The following is a 16685-nucleotide window of genomic DNA, read 5'->3' as shown; positions in this document are numbered from 1 at the left end:
TCCCAGCAGCGGGCTCAGTCTCCAGCCTGGGGCTCCTTTCCCTCACCTTCCCCTCTTTGTGACTTAGGGCACTTCAGCCACATCTTCCTCCTCTGCTCCTCCCAAAGCCTGATGAGGTTTATTCACTTCTGCCAGTGGCCCTGCAGGGACAATCTTGCCCACTTCAATCATCCCAGTGAACCTTTGGCTTCCACTGCTGAACTGATTTGAACTGAGTGAGCCAGACTTAACCTTGCTTGATCTCTCCCAGATCAGTGGTCAGACCTCACTGAGCACAACAGCCTGGGATTAGGTGGTTAACAAGCAGCACAAAACCTTAGGACACAAAAGGCAACATGAAACAGAAGGCATCATTCCAGTCTAACACTAACAAAACCCCAAACACCAGCTCTGACAGCACTGGTAACCCCTCACTTCTCCAGCCCTGGCACAGACTCACGTTTGCTCTGTCCCATTCCTCCTACAGGTACCAGTTTAATCTGTTTTACACAAAGAGCATACACAAGGACCCTCCAGTGAGCACTGAGCACCCTGACTGCTGTCTGCCAGTCTGGCATCTGCCCTGCCCCATGCAACAGGCAGAACTTTGGGTCATAAATGTTGAGAGCTCTCTGCTAAAGACTGAGTGGCTCCAGAGCTATGAAGTTTTATTACAGCTGTTTTGCAGGAGCTAAGCAATGGCACCAGAGGAGATGAACAGCCTGGGGACACACCAGGTAGGGGAGGCAAGGTGGGAACATACACTGGGCATCCTGTTTCCCATTCTGCTTCAGCTGTGAGACACCACAATTCCCTTTGCAATGGCACCAAGTCTCTCTCCTGCTTCCTCCCCTTCTGTTTGGGGACAGTCTGCTAAGGTCTTTTGCTCAGTATTCACATCTGACCAAAACATGGGAAGCATTTTCCAGTGTTTTTTAAAGGAGAGGATGTATCCTTCTCCCCACCTTTCTATTTACCTTCAGTTCAAGTTATTTTCCTTAGGGACCTCTCCAGCCCCTCCTGTCCTCAGCCTCTGTTTTACGAGGCTCTTCAGCATATACTTAATTGTTACTGCAGACTGGATCCCATATTCAGGTTACAGGACACCAGACATAATTAGCAATTGTTTTCTTACAGCAGGAACCATAATACCACCAGCTGGCCATACAAAACTGCTATGAGAACAAACACAACCCTTGTATCCCAAAGTTTCACCATCTCATATCAAATCCGATTATTAGCTCATCATTTTTAATTGTCTCCTGTTGGGTTTGCATTTCCATTTTCCCTGAGCAGTTAATGATCTCTTATTAGCTGCTGAACAAGAGACTTGTAGATCTTAGTGAAGCATTTGACGTTATTGATTGGAATGTTTTACTCTCCTTAGTCCCAAACAATTTGTTAAGATTTCTTGCATCCCCCTTGTGATTTCAAACCAGGCTCCTGTGCCAGCATCTCCATTTTGTGGGCCCTGGAAAACAGCACCTGGGAGCCTGGAAACACAGAAATACTCAAGTAAACAGACCTGTGCACCCCCTTTAAACACTTCTCTTGGTTCCCCCTTGAATGAATATCTCCCAAACCAGGACTCAGCCCTAGGGTTCCTTCAGCAGAGCAGTGGAGAGCAAGCTGGAGGCAGCACCTTTTTACCTCCCTTTGGGCAGGTTCAGTGCAGGGATTTGTCCCTGCTCTCATATGCCTGACTTTTCTCACATAAAATCTCTCACTACTTTTATGTCCTCATTTTCAGCCACAGCTTTGTCACCCTATTTGCCTGTTAACAAATTGATTCTCTTCCTTCCCTGCCCCATCTGATCCCTGCAGGTCCCTGTTGGGTTTGTGGCATCCCTGCAGTGTCAGGCAGGTGACAGGCAGGTGACAAGTGGCAGGCTGGGGAAGCTCAGCAGTGGCCCCTGGCAGGTTCCTGGGGCTCTGGGGATTTCTTTCTATCCTTACAGCCTAATTCTTGACAAAGAAAGCTGCTGATAAAAATTGCCACTTGATGGATGCCTGCTCCAGCAAAGGCAGCAGATGAAGGGCTGGGCAGATGGGCTCAGGGCTGCACACCCCTTGGGTCACTGGTCAGAGGCAGAGAGAAGGCTGCACCCAAAAACTAAGGGGATGCTGGAGGGTACAACTGTGACACAAAGCCCTGGGGACAAATCAACTGATTAGAAAAGGTCAAGAAACAGATTTCCAGTCCTTGTGCCCATCAGCTGGCAGGAAATCTCTGACCAGTGTCTTCAAGACAACAAATCCTATCAGATGCCCTGAGCCTTGAGGACCACAGATGGTACCTGAGCTCCATCCAGGTCCATGACAGCTCCTTGCTGGCTGCAGCACATCTTCCCAACACCAGATCTACCCCTCTAGAAGCTAACAGCAGGTTAAGGATGCTGGAGTGGAAAATCCCACTTTATTTTTCATACACAGACATCTCTGGTGTTTAAAGGTAAACTGATCTCCAGGGAAATATGAACAGGTTTGGCTAGTCTGGGTTTTTCCATGTGTTTTTTTGTTGGGGTTTTTTTTTTGCTTTTCTTCCTACAATATTATCATCTCTATCTTTGCCCCCAAACATAACACAAAGAATTAAAACCATTAAAATCCTGTGAAATAGACTTTACAATCTGGATTTTATTCAATGACATAAACACTTAATTACAAACATCTGTTTTGGCCTAAATTCTAATTACCTAATCTAGCCATCTGTAATTTGAACGATTTTCTCTGATTTCCTTTCTTTGCAATGTGATTAATGAGAATGGCATTAGAGCAAGCAGCTCCCTCCTCCTTCCTCAGATGCTTTCTCAGCTCTAGCAAGAAAATCCTGGGATTTTGCAGCTCACAGGAAACCTCCCTCCTGTCACTTCCAGCTGTTGAGCTTCCATTTCTCTTCTTAGGGTGAGCTATCCCACTAGGTAACTGCTTCCCAGGAATAAAGGGAAGTCCTTACACAGAGGGATGCTGTCTGAGAGATGAGACCTGCCAGATTTCCAGACAATGCATGGGAAAATGGTACTGGATGTCCCTTGGAGAAACAGGAGAGAAAACACATGCCCTGCCTGGGAATATTTCACTTCTGCTCTGTGTCTTTACCACCCAGGGCAAGGCCTTTTTCTCATCACTTTTTGAAAAAAAAAAGTGCTGCAATGGGCCATACTCTTGCATCCTTCCACCTACAGATTCTTCTGGTTGTTCAAGACAACCCAGGGTAAGTAGTGCAGTGAGATCACTTCTTTCCCTCTTGCACCTGCTATGCTCTTATTCCTACTGTCTTGTTTGCACTATTTGAAAGAAATTTATTTTTAATGCCTTCCAACAGTCCCTGCATCTGTCATCTGAATAGGAGGCTTCCTGGGAGCAATCCTATAGAGATTTAACAGGCCAGACAGCAAGCTGACTGCAGCTGCCTCCACCCAGCAGGGCTGGCAGGATGGAGAGCAGGATGGTCCCAGGCACGTACTAACCATGGCCTGAGCTCTATGGCAATAGGATGTGGGCACAAAAGACAGAAAGCTCCTTATTTTGCCTGCTGAAGATCACTTTGAGGTGATAATAAGGCAGATTTCAGCAGTACCCAGCCATGTCAGCTTGTCAAGGGGATTCGGAGTTCACTACAAAGGGTTCCACCGATGGCATTTTCTGTCTCCCCTCCTGCAATTCCAGCCATGCCCCCCCCACACACATCCCCAGACTTAGCAAACCAGCTTTGCAAACCTTCCCAGGAAGGAAGAATCTCTATGGAAGCTTTTGGTGCTGATCTGCACTCTGCTCAGGGAGATGTTACAGCACGAGAGGTACCGCAAAGCATCTGCCTGAGCCCAGCCCTCTCTGTGCTGTCTGCATCCAGCCCCCTGCTTCCTCAAAGCCATTTTCCTGGGGGTAAAGACACAGTGAGAAATTTCACAAGGGAGACTCTGAATCAGGGCTCTACTCACACACCACATCTAATTCAAATTAAGATTAGGCTTGAATTTAAAGCTGTACAGCCTCTTATGTACACACAGCCCTCTATACCCACACGGGTCCCCCCAAGGTCTCTTTGGACAGCCACAGGCTTTCAGGATCATCTTAGTATTCTCCAGATCAGGAGGTTCCCCTTGACATCTCTCCTACCTACTTAAATCAACTAAAGTGCTCTGTCTGGTTTGTTCTCCCCATCCCTGGACAGCCCTCACTGCAAGAACAACAACCAGAAAAGCCACACCAAGGGGCAGGAGTACAACAGCAGCCTGGGGATGTGCTCTTTGGCACCTGGATTAAATTGTTAGTCAATACCATGCACCCATCCAGAATTTCTACTTCTCCACAGCCTTCACACTGTGGAGTGCCTGCTTAGAACCAGCCCACAGCTCTTTTCCAGAGGTTTTCCTGATAGGGCTGTAGCAGCTTCTGCTTCAGGGAGGCTGTGGACAATGGGAAGGATATTTACTTACTGCTGGCCCAGTAAAAGGAGCATGATCACAGTTTTCCTGCCAGGACTGGTTGAGGCTCTGGACAAACTCTTGGAAGAAGGCATGAGACTGGTTGAAAATGGAAAATCCCAGGACATTGACTCTGTCATCCAGCAGGCTGTCCAGACGCTGAAGGGAAAACTCCTAAAGCAGCCCAAAACAGAAGATGAGATTAGGGAAGAAAACAAGCACCAAAATTTCAGAACCACTCAATAACATTGAAGAGAAGAAGCCACAAGAACCTGCTGATGGAACCTACCACCTCCAAACTAGGGTTATCCTAACCATCATATCCAGTTCACACAAAGTTTTAACTGCTGACTTACATCAGCTCAGCCCTGCCCTGCTCCTTCATTCCATCAGGAATCAGGAGGAGATGGGAGACACAGGAAATCCCAATGCCCCTGGGGAGGGTGGTAAGGTGCTTTGATTGTGGCTGATTGTGCCTATCCTCTTGCATTTCTGAAGAGCAAAGGGGTAAAATGTGTTTAAAAAAAACAAAAAAACCCAAAAAAAAAGCAGGAGGAAAAAACAAGAGCTCTGTTTTGCTATTCACATCTGGTTTTGCTATCCCATGCTATTCACATTCACATCAAACAGCTACACAACAAAACCACTTTCCTGGAGAAGAGTCCAGCCCTCCTTGTCCTATTAGGAGGAAATAATGGTGCCTTCCTCACTAATTTCTCTTCTGTTAATTGCTAAAATGGAGTGAGAAGGTGGGAGTAATAGTTTCAGAAACTGCTGGATACCCATTCTCTTTCATCATTTACATGAATGTCTTTTGGCTCTGTGGGCTATGAGATCTCTCAGTGAGCCAACTCATTTTTTATCTTTCCTGCATCTGCGTGCACGTAGGAGCAGTGTCTGTAAATCTCTGAAACATGGAGTTACAAGCCTATTCCAGCATGGCAAACCCCCACAGGAATGTGATCAGACACAGGATTAAGCACATTTTGGCCACAACTGCATTAAGGTTGGGTTACATGAAATTGCCTGCAAACTATTGATTCATTTGAATGATATTATCCTCCTGCTTTCCTGACAGGTTATCCATTTACCCCCAGCATCCTGTCAACCTGTGCAAGGAGGGCAGATGGTTAATGAGGAGCTGGGCCTGAGGAGATCCTGGATGCAAGCAGAGCAGCAGGAGAGATGTTGAGCTAAAATCCTACATCTCCCCAGCCTGAGCCAGGAGGCAAATTGTGTGGGGCACAACGAGAGCAGCTTCCAAACTGCCCTTTTGGCCTTGTTATTATGGAAAGAAAAGGAGATATTATGTACCAAAACATCCAAGGCTTCAGTGTCAAGCCAGACCGCCCCAATCTCAAGGCTGCTGGAACTGGTACCCTTATTTATTACAACTTTTCTCCCAGGAATACACTGCTGAGCTCTGGAGGTTCCTCAGGCCTTGGCAGGTCTGTTATGCTGTCCTTCAATCACAGTGACACAGTGACACAGTGAGCCCTGCTGGTGTTGGTTCATTTGGGGGAAACTGAGGCAGGGGCATGATTTGTCCCAGTCAGACCCAGCCCCTGGCTCAGCTTTTGGGAAGTCCCCTGCCAGGTTCCCTGGGGCAATTCCCAAGTCCCACCAAGGATGGAGGCAGCTGCTGTGATTCACCATCTGACAAAGCAACCACAGGCAGAGCAGGACACACTCCCCAAAGAGATAATAATTTGCCTGCAAATTGTTGGTGGTTCAAAAGTTAACAGCAGCTTTTTCCCAGCTCCCACTGGTGCCACTTGGACACTGCAAGCTTTGGTCTTTTTCTCCTCCGTGTCCCTTCCCTCAGCTCCAGCTCCAACCCTTTGCCTTTGGGGTGTTTTTTCCACCAGATGTGCACAAGAGGATTCTGCAGGCCCAGGTCAGAACCAAGCAAATGAGCCATGAGCTGCCCATGCAATGAGCTGGAGATAAATCTCCCTGGGGGGAAACACTTCATTTGGAGTGGGATGAGAGAGGTTTGGTAAGGTCAGGCTTACTACGGAGGGCAAAGGGGGGAGATTTTACATCCAGGTAATCCAGTAGCTGTAGGCTCAACTTCTGTCCCTGTTTTTTGGTTTGTTTTTTTTTTTTCCCTACATGATCACTCACCACCCTTGACATTTTCAGGCCCAGGCTTTGTAAACACAGCCTCATTTGCCACTCAAAGCCTGCACCACTCAGCTGATTTCCAGAGCCTGATTCCCCAGCCCTTATCCCCCTTCCTGCCCTGCCCTCCTGATGGCAAGGAACAACCCAGCCTCTGAAGAAATAGGGGAAAACCTTGCTCTTGGACATGATCTCCTCTGCCCACGTGTTGTTGTGCAAAGTGCTAAGACATTTTTACCTTTCCAAAGATCAGCTGAGGTAGAGAAACACTGCTCAGGCTTGAGAAGCCAGCCTGAGACACGTGAGTGGCTCTGTAGCAGGTGCTCAGGGATTTTGGTGCCAGATCCAAGGATTTTTCATTAAGATGTACTGAAGCTGCCTTTTGCCTAAGCTAGAAAAAATGTTAAACAGCCTGAGCACAACTGCAGCACACACACCTGACCTTGCCTGGACAAAGCCAGTGGGCTCACACAGCAGAGTTTCACAGCCTCCTCTCCTCTTGTCTTCCATATCTGCACTCTGGCTGCTGCTTTCTCAGCCTTGAAGATGGCTTTCCAAGGCACCAGGAGCAAGGAGCCATCAGGGAAACAACAACCCTGTCAGCAGGTTGTTTGAAGGGCAAGCCCTGGTGCACCTTGTCCTAGCCTCCTCCTCTGCTTGTGCAAATGCTTGTGCAAATGCAGCTTTGGAACTGGGCAAGATCACCTGGTGAACACAGAAGGGGGTGGGTGTAAACAGCATCCCCCTCATTACCTCCTACTCCTCTACCTCCTTTTCCCCTGCTCCTTACACTGAAACCATTGCAAAATTGATCAGCACTTTGCCCTCCATATCAGTCTGGCTCTTTTTGGCCAACCACCACCACCTGAGGCACAGAGAACACCATCAAACATCATGCCAAGGTGAATTTCAGCTACACTGTTCCTGGACGCCTGAATTCTTCCCCTCTTCTCAGTCTGTTTCTTTAAACCACTCACCAAAAGCCAATATTCTGTTTCATGAGATCTCAGACGTGGGTTGTGAGGGTTTGCAGACAAAACTGATGAACTTTTACAGGAGAAAAATCCCCGGGTTTGGCTCGAATCACAGCAAATTCTGCACCAGGCACTTCCAGTGTAGGCTTTCTGACTTCAATTGCAGGGCTGCAGCCACTAAATATGTGCTGTTAAATAACAACACTTTGCAATTCTATGGCACTCTATATTTTCAAAGTGCTAGGCACACATTAGCTAATTGAATACAAAGGGGTTCCCTGGGAGACAGCACTGGAGGAGTTATTAGAGGATGAAGTCACTCCTGGGTTTCTATGCCTCATGCAGCCCTCGACCTGCATTCTCACTTTACAGCAGCAGACAAAACCTATGGGGTGACCTGAACATTTAGATCATTGAGAGAACCTGGCTAATAAAAGCCACACAGTCAAGCTGTGTAATTCATGATTTTAAAGCCACGAGCCTGGTTCTCCTGGCACTGCTGTGAGTTATGATGGGGAGATTTACAGGCTGTAGTCTCCATTCCATTAGGAACATAAACCCACAAGGTGCACAGTGTATAACTCAAAGTCTCTTGACTCCCACGTTTGGATCATGTGCCAGCCAACCCCAGCTGGGACTCAGCACCCACAGGTCCTCTGCCACCTCAGTCTGCACTAGTTTTGGGGTTCCTGCCACACACCAGATGGTTTCTGATGGAAATCCCCCTCCTGCCCTACCCATTTGGCTCTGTAGCACAAAGCTGCATCTCACACTGTCACAGCACAGTGTCAAGTGAAGGTAAAAAGTCTCTGCTGCCTTCCCCAGTGGGGACTCTTGCCAGGAAATTATTGAGCCCACAATCCAGAGGAAGAAACTGAGGCACAGAGCAAAAAAAACCCCAAAAAACAACACAGGCCATTAGAAACCTGCCAGCCTAAGGAAGTCATGGATAAAGAACATGTCTTACAATGAGAAGCATCAAAGTATTTGTATTAGAGAAATAAACTAATGAAGTATTCTTTCCAATCTACACCTAAGTGATCCACTCCCAGATTAAAGTAGACCCCACAAATTATGTCCAGGTCTTCCCTTGCTTCTGGTCCCTCTGCCACCACTCACATCCTCCCTCCCATCTCTGGAAAGAGGTTGGAAACTTCAGTGTGGAGATGGTCCATCAGGCAGAGGACTCTCAGTACCCTCACAGGATGCCTGATAAGCCAGTGTTGTGGGGTTTTTTTAAACACCAAAGCTGCAAACCCTCCAGACTCCCCAGCACTGCCACTCTGTGGTCTCATTGCAGCCACTGGTTCCAGGTAAGTGCTCACCCTGCAGTGGGCACTTTGCTATTCAGCTCTCTGCATCAGCTACTGAGCTCCTTCCAGCTTTATTGATTTAGCTGGTGATAGTGTTCTGCATCCCATTTGTGTGAGCAGAACCTCACTCCCTGCCTTGATCCTTATCACACTTTTAATAACCAAGATCACCTGGGAAGCAGGGAGACACTGGCTGCTACCTGCACACCAGAGACAAGCAGAAAGATGGGCTCCATTTCATTTTTAGTGACACCAAAACCTCCCCATGCCCTGCTTAACTTCATCCCATCCCAAGCCCTGTAAAGAGCAGGATTTTGCTCAATTCAACCTGCACAACACCATGATTTCCCCTTCCCTCCCTCCTCTTTTTTGCTCACACACACACTTATCTTCCTCTCTTAATTACTGCAAGGACTTTATTGGATTTTTGGATCTGTTGGTGAGCAGCCTCCAAAACCCTCTCTGTCACTGCCCAGTGTTCAGCAGGAGGAACTCCTGGTTCTGGGAGCTCAGCACTGAACCCAATTCCCCTTGGTCCCATCCCTCTGACAGTGGTGAAAGCTGATTTACACCAGGCACAGCCTTGCTGTGGGTCCAGAACACACTGTACTGTTCCTTCTCTATTTTTTATGTGGGATGGAAAGGAGAATACTGGGCCAAGGATTCCATTTCTCTATTAAGCCCTCACTCTGGCAAAACTTCCATTTCAAGAATATTTGGTGCTCAGAAAAGCTGTCACCCTCCAAACAGACTTTCAGTTCCCAGACTGAGATTGCCTGGCAGCTTTTAGGCAAGAGCCAAACCTCCAAAGTCAGCAGAGCCCCAGTGGCTTCCCTGCCAACACCACTGGGTGCCAGTCTGCATCCTTGTCCACCATCTTAGGGTTAAACAGAGGAGATAAAGTCTCTCAGGTCTTGATTCTCTCTCCAGGGACTCTCTTCCTCCAGGGACACCCAAACAAACAGCTAAAATATGGATCCCTCACAAGAAGCTTGGAAAGACCTCAGGCTGCTGTGTCACTGAGGTCCCCCCTACAGCTCTCTTGTCCTGATAGAGATCATGAGCAGCAGCCAGAGTATAAGATGGAAGAAAAAAGGAGCAAAAGACATAAAACACAGATAAAAGAGAGTGCTTTTTCCCAGGGTGGTAACTCCTCCATGACAGCAGCACACCAGGATGGCCACCTGAGCATCAGTACCAGCCTTTGGCCCCTGTGATGGTCTGGCACAAGTGACCATTTTGTCCCCTGACCTCCTCTGTTAGATGTAGCAGTGGAGAAAATACCTGCCTTTGCCTCTTTGGATCCTGTTGCCCTCAAGGCTGAGCTGCCAAGTCTGTTAATCATTCCTAAGCTCCTCTAAGAACACATTTATTTATTTACTCAAGTGGACAATATTATGTTAAGTGCTTTATGGTTTTCTTGAAAGGCTCAGTTTATTCATAAGCTATTGATGGAGTCAATAAGTTTATAATGGGCCACACGTAAAAATCAATTTCTCTGGAAGAAAAAAAAAAGTCATCAGAGCTACAAATTGTGGCCTTTTGAGTAGGTAAGTGGAACTGTGATCTTAATGAACTTGGGGACGATTTAGGGGAACTCTCCATATCTCTCCTGATTGCTCTTACCAAGCTGATGCATCACAAAAGCATCAGAGTGTGCCATACTCTAGTCAGGATGGGTCTTTTAGCTCCTCATGCAAGGAGAGCTATTAAGTTTTGGAGGCTGTTCTTCAAAGGAGAGCACTTTAGGAAAATACATTGCCCACATCCTTAGGAAAAGCAATTTACTTCAACTTCTCTGCAGGGAGCCTGAGGTTTGAAGAGTGAGGAATCCTTAAAGAGCGGAAAGGTCAGGTGCTAACACTGGGAGCTGAGGAGCACAGCTCTTGGAAAACAAGGGGTAGAAATTCTGAAAGACAAATAGGACATGACAGCATGAGGGGCAGAGGAAAGGGGAGAGGTTTGCTCACACAGGGTTGTGTCTGAGAGAACGATTTACTCAGCAACTGGAAATCAAGCCCAGGATGGACTCTGAAAAATGCACAAAGGAGACCCCAGAGCAACCAAACACAGCGAGGTAGAGTCATTGCTTCATCTAAATTATCCTCTTCTCATGCTAACCAGGAATGCAGAGTAATTGCCTTGGCACCCTTGTAAAAACCTGATTTGTTTGCCCTGCTACCACACGCCACTGCAAATCTGAAGCATAAATCCAGGGAAGGATTTGGGCTCTACAAAAAGGTTTGCATCAGCTCCTGGGAATCAGGAAGGGTGGTTGGACTGCAAGGGAAAATTTGTGAGAGTCTGACAAGAGAGTCCAAGCTCCTCACTTGCACAAGGAAGAGCAAGAGTGCTTGTGGCTGGCAGATCTGGTGTGGCTTATGCTGGAGCTCCCATTGCAGAACCAGAGACAGAAAGAGAGGGGGATTTCACTAAGAGAAAGTATTTTCACACAGCAGAATTTAAAAGTTAAGGTCCAGAGCCCTGGTCAAACATTCAGCTGCAGTCAGCTTTACTTTACATCATTCCCTCCTTCCAAAAGATGATTCCATAATGACACTGCTGGAACCTGTCACGTTGTCTGGGTGATCTGGGCATTATTTTCCCCCTCCAGTTCCAATGGGGCATCCAGAGCAAGAATTCAGCTTTGCAAAACTTGTCCAACAGCAAGACCACCTTCTTTATAAATCACTATACCGAGGAAAAAAAGCAGGAAACAAGAGAAAACAAACAAAACTGATTTATCTTGTCTCTGGAAATTGAATACAGCAGCTGTTTTATCAGCAACAACACCTCCACACAATATTGTCAGGGAACAAAACTGCATCTAATGAATAGATCATCTGACTCAAGGCACTAGTAAAACTCCTTTACACCTTCCTTCTTACAGTAATGATTTTAATTGTTTCAATTATTTCCATCTCCTTGATAAATGTTTTGAAATTTAAACCCAGCCTGAGGTTCACATATTAAAAAAAAAAAAAAATTAAAAATAAAAAGACAAAAGCAACAAGCTACAGAATTAACAAGCAAAAAAAAGAATTAATTGTAACACAGGATTCTGGAGGCATCCAACACTCCTCCTGCTCTGTGCTTCTGATTTCAAGGATTCCCAGTACTAGAAGGAACATTTTCTTTTTGTTTTCTGTGCACAACAACCTGCTTGCAATGCTGGATTTGTGCACTGCATTATCAGTATTATTGCTGCTATTATGATTATTATGGAGCACAGCATCACCCCCTTACTCATTGTATGAATCCACAAAGCCTGTGCCCTGCCAGCTACCCCCAGGGTCAGCGTTCTGCCATGAATCCTGGTGAACTCTCAGTCCTCCCAGAGGATGAATCCCAGAGAAAAGGAGTTTGTCAGCATGCAGAGAGATACCAGGGGGAAACTTGGGTCAAACAGAGATTTTTTTGCAAGGGCACTAAGGACACACCAAGGTGTGCTCAGTTGCCCTGTACACAGATGATGGACGCGGGGAAGAAAAACACAACAGACCTGCTCTGCTCTGTGTGTTTCATTAGGACTCTTGGAAAATTTGTTGAGCTTCTGCTGCTGACAGAAAGGGTCCCCTGAGCTGGCTTGAGGAGGCTGATAATGAATTTGAACACACTAAATTAGCCTGTGGATATTTTCACATCCAGGCTGCACGCCTCGGCTCGGATGGAAACGCGCTGGGGGCCGAGGGCTTCCTCCTCGTTTGCTCCCACAGCCTCCTGCCAAAAGCTGGCAACTGCTTTGCTGGCCCATTCTGCCACGATCTGCAGCCATCAGGCTGCCTCCAGAGGAGCTGTCACCCCCCAGCCCCTCTCCCCAGGGACCTGTGCCAGGAGAGCTGCAGCAACTTCCCTCCATCTAACACCCTGCAGAGAGAAGAGCTGTGACACAACTGCCTGTCAGCTGGGATGTGCTTATTAAATAAAATTAATGCTGGGAGACAGAAACAGAATTCCCATCTAGTGCCACCGGGCAGGTGTTTAATTCAGCATTTTATCCCCTTTTCTTTTTTTTTTTTTTTTTTTTTTTTTTTGCCTGAAATAATTTTCCACCTCCGAGTAGCTTCGTGCTGTACAGACTGTCTGTTCCCCTTCTGATGGGTTTTCCCTCCATTTACAGCCACCTTTTTGCTTGCTCCCCTTTACAACTGCTTGCTATGATTTTATCTTTTCTATCAGACAGTTATTGCAAAACCTCAGAGGGTTCATTAGAAGCCTGATAATCCCTCCAGATTTATTAGTCTAAATTGCTCACTCCCATCTCTCATCCCCATTTAAATATTACTAATTTTCTTAACACCTCTTCCATCTGCCCAGATTTGGCCTGATGTCACCTTTCTTTAACTGTCCCTGCCAAATATCCAGTTAGTTCTGCTGAGAGCTGGTGTTTTGAACGAAGTGGCAGAATAATCTAGGTAAAGAGATTAATATACTGTGAGAGTGAACAGCAACAAAATCCATTTCTTTCTCACCTGCCTCAGCTGCCATAACTGCATTACATCAGGTGAATGGGTTTCAAAGATAAATTTCACCTCTTGGCCTCAAGCAAACACTTAATCACACCCATGCTCCAAACCAGTGTGGTGGCAGTGAGGACCTTATTTTTATAGTTATTTCTGTTTTCCAACACCATCCAGGAACACTGGTGACTGAGAAATAGAAAGCCCTTATGCTGTGCACAGTCCTGGGACCCAGGAGGGCAAGTGGAAGACAAAACAGAGGTTGGGACCAGAGAGAAATGACTTGCTGGGACTGGGGAGGGATTTAATGTTGTGAGTAGGACCTGATGAGGACAGCCCTGTCCCTTCCCAGCTCCACCAGCAGAAAGATGACAGGGCTGGCACTGGGGCTGAGAAATGACAAGGCAGCAGCCTTGAAACAAGAGACCTTCACCTCCTTCCCCCCAGTCTCCATCACTGGATTGTTCCCTCCAGGTACACCCCTTCCTTTTGCTTTCCTGCCTCATGTCAGTCATTTCCACAGGGATAAATGGGAGCAATGAGGCTTGGTCTTGCTGGGCTGACACAGAGCAAGGTTAGGACCTGGTGACTGAGCACTAAGAAGGAACCAGAGTGCTATTAGTTCAGGTAGGAAGCTAGTGGTTCTCTTTTTTTCTTTTTTTTTTTTTAATTTTCCTGACATCTCCTTTCCCTGTCCCTTATCTGTTCTTTGTCCCAACTGCTCTCTTGGCTTTCAACCCCTCCATTTCACTCCTTCCCCCTCCTCCTCTCCACTCCAGCTCTCCTGCCTCCACGTTTGGCTCCTCTCATTCCTGTCTGTCTCCCACCCAAACACAAAGCATGATTCAGCTCTTGGCTTTCCTGGCACACACACACCCTGCCATAAATATTAATAGAAATTAGAGAATATGAGTATCACTTGGGGTTGAAAGGCACCTCCACTTAATCATCCAACCCATCCTGCCACGCTCAGGTTTCCATCACTCCCACAGCAGCATTAAGAGGTATCTGGTCTCCCTGGCAGGAGCATTTCCTTCACACAACTTGGCAGCTTCGTTGCTGCTGCAGCAAAAAAAGTTTCTCCGATGTTGACTTCAGGTTTTCTCTTGCTTAAGCCCATTACTCCCATTACTCCAGGGGTTTAACCCCACAATCCTCCCACTGATGTTACGATATAACCTGCTCTGCCTCCCAACATTTATCTTCCCATCCTTCCCTTGTCCCAGCCACTCTCAGAGGTGCAGCAGGGGCTGTGGTGCCCCCCTCATGTTCATCCCACCACAGCTTTTCCAGGCATCTATCAGTCAGACAAGAGGGCATGGGCTTAAGCTCTGCCCTGGGAGGGTTAGGTTGGATATTAGGAAAAAAATTCTTTACAAAGAGGGTGATCAGGCATTGGAATGGGCTGCCCAGGGAGGGAGTGGATTCTCCATCCCTGGAGGTTTTTAAGAAGAAACTGAATGTGGCACTGAGTGCCATGGGTTGGGAACCACAAGGGGAGTGGATCCAGGGTTGGATTTGGTGATCCCAGAGCTCCTTTCCAACCCAGATGATTCTGTGATTCCTTCTCCCACTGGGGGGAATGAACTCAGGGGCTGACACCTCCAGCATAATCCCCCTGAGCCCTGGGTCAGGAGCCACCCATCTGCTGGTGCTTCCCAAGGACCTGGATATCACCACACCAGCTTTGACCTCAACATCTACAAATCCAGCTGCATGGGATCCATGGGTGCTGCTGGGGCTTTCACCTCCTCTATTTCCCTGACTAATGCTGAGGATTCCAGTGGGGGACACCTTTTCCTCCCTCCCTCCCCTCCACCACAAATCCCCCACTCCACAAGCCCATGCCCCCAGAGGATGGGGAGATCAGCTCCCAGAGAAAAATGCCTTACCAGATTAGTGAAGATATAGGTGTAATAAGCAGACGCCATTCCCAGTTCAGCTGCCTGTGAAGGAGAGGAAAGGAGATTAGACCAGGGACTGACAGTCTTCAATCTCCACTCCAGCAAAGCAGAGACTGGGCCAACATTTGCTTTTTCATCCTTATCTCTCTCTGCAAGCATCGCTGCTTTCCTGCAGGCAGGGGAAGGTGGGACACAGACACACAATGTGACCTGTGAAATTAAAAGTCTGGGGAACCAATTTTTCCAGCAGGACTCTGAGGTCTCTTCTCCATGACAAAGCTGCCTGGCAGAGAGAAACACCCAACCCTGCCCAAGCCACAGCTCCAGACCCCTCTGACCATCTCCCTGCGACAGAGTCCAAGATATGATATACCCCAAGACATTTGGGGATTTCTGCATGTGGCCACATCCTAGGGTGTACTCCCAAAGGAAGACACCCAGTGGAATCAGAAGCTTTTGCACACCCAGCAGCCCATACAGAGCCTGGCAATGCAAGAGCCACACAGAGCCCCAGCCTGCAGCCTCCAGAGAACCTTGGGGTGAAGAGGGCTCATCTCTTGGGAGGAGGTCACCTGAGGTGTCCTCTGTGTTTGGAGAAAAGTGGGGTTGGCTGAGGTTTACTGCTTTGTATACAGATATAAACAATCAGATTGTTCAGAGAGTGAGGCAAAAAAACCCTCTTCTAGAGTTACAAAAAAAAAAAAAACCAAAACCCAAGCAATCATTCGGGTCATTCGAGTGGTGGTTTTCCCACATACATCAGTCAGATTTGGGCTCCAGTCCTGCAAATCAATTAGCATGAAAGAAACCCAGTAATTCAGACTGTCCTCCTGAATTTTGACAGGGTTGTGATGGTGAAAGAAAGAAAAAAAAAAGGTAAAAGTGCATGGAGATGAGAGAGAAGGACACAGATTTTTCCACTGGCTGATCCACTCTAGAGATTGCAGACCAGATTATCAGAGTCCTCTTCCAAACTTCAAAATTCTCAGTGTGCAAGGAGTTGGTTGTGGGAACAGATGCTTGGGGAAGTGGGGGATTAATCTACAGATCCTCCTTAAAGCCTGTGCCTCACTGCCAAGCACAGCTGGTCTCAAATGACACTTCTGGACCATAGGAAAGAGGTTTTCCCAGCACCCTTGATCACACAGAGGAGCTGGAGGCAGTGAGGAAAGGAACAAAGGCAGAACCTCCTAGTTGGTTCTCTCTGCCTATTCCTGCCTGTTCTTTATTTATATTTGCACAAAACTGAGGTCCCCACCATGGCAGGGAAAGCTTTGGATGCCCACAGAGAACTAAGGATGGTGCTCAGCCCTTCAGCTGCACACTGTCACCCTGTCCTTTGCACAGGTGACAAAATGGACAGAGTATTTGACCAGAAGGGCCCCACGACTCCCTAGGAAGCTGCTGACCTGCCTTCCAGACAGCTTTCTGGACAGCTGTCTCATTTTGAAGCCTTTACACAATGAAACCTGGCACCCATTTCCCTCCCTTCTCCCTTCCTGCA

The 16685-nt window shown here is 47.3% G+C and overlaps 1 protein-coding gene across 1 annotated transcript in view; it reads right to left on the bottom strand.

Annotated features, from left to right (window-relative positions):
- Window positions 1-16685, bottom strand: part of GRIK4 (glutamate ionotropic receptor kainate type subunit 4) — a 173977-nt gene that overhangs the window by 37681 nt on the left and 119611 nt on the right. The window contains exons 7-8 of the mRNA XM_071769043.1: window positions 15170-15223; window positions 4419-4580 (exon numbers count right to left, since the gene is read on the bottom strand). Of these exons, the coding sequence (XP_071625144.1) occupies window positions 4419-4580; window positions 15170-15223 (216 nt within the window). The remainder of the gene's footprint in view (window positions 1-4418; window positions 4581-15169; window positions 15224-16685) is intronic.

Source organism: Heliangelus exortis, chromosome 26, assembly GCF_036169615.1.
Source record: "Heliangelus exortis chromosome 26, bHelExo1.hap1, whole genome shotgun sequence".
NCBI lineage: Eukaryota > Metazoa > Chordata > Aves > Apodiformes > Trochilidae > Heliangelus > Heliangelus exortis.
This window is presented reverse-complemented; position numbering and strand designations above follow the sequence as displayed.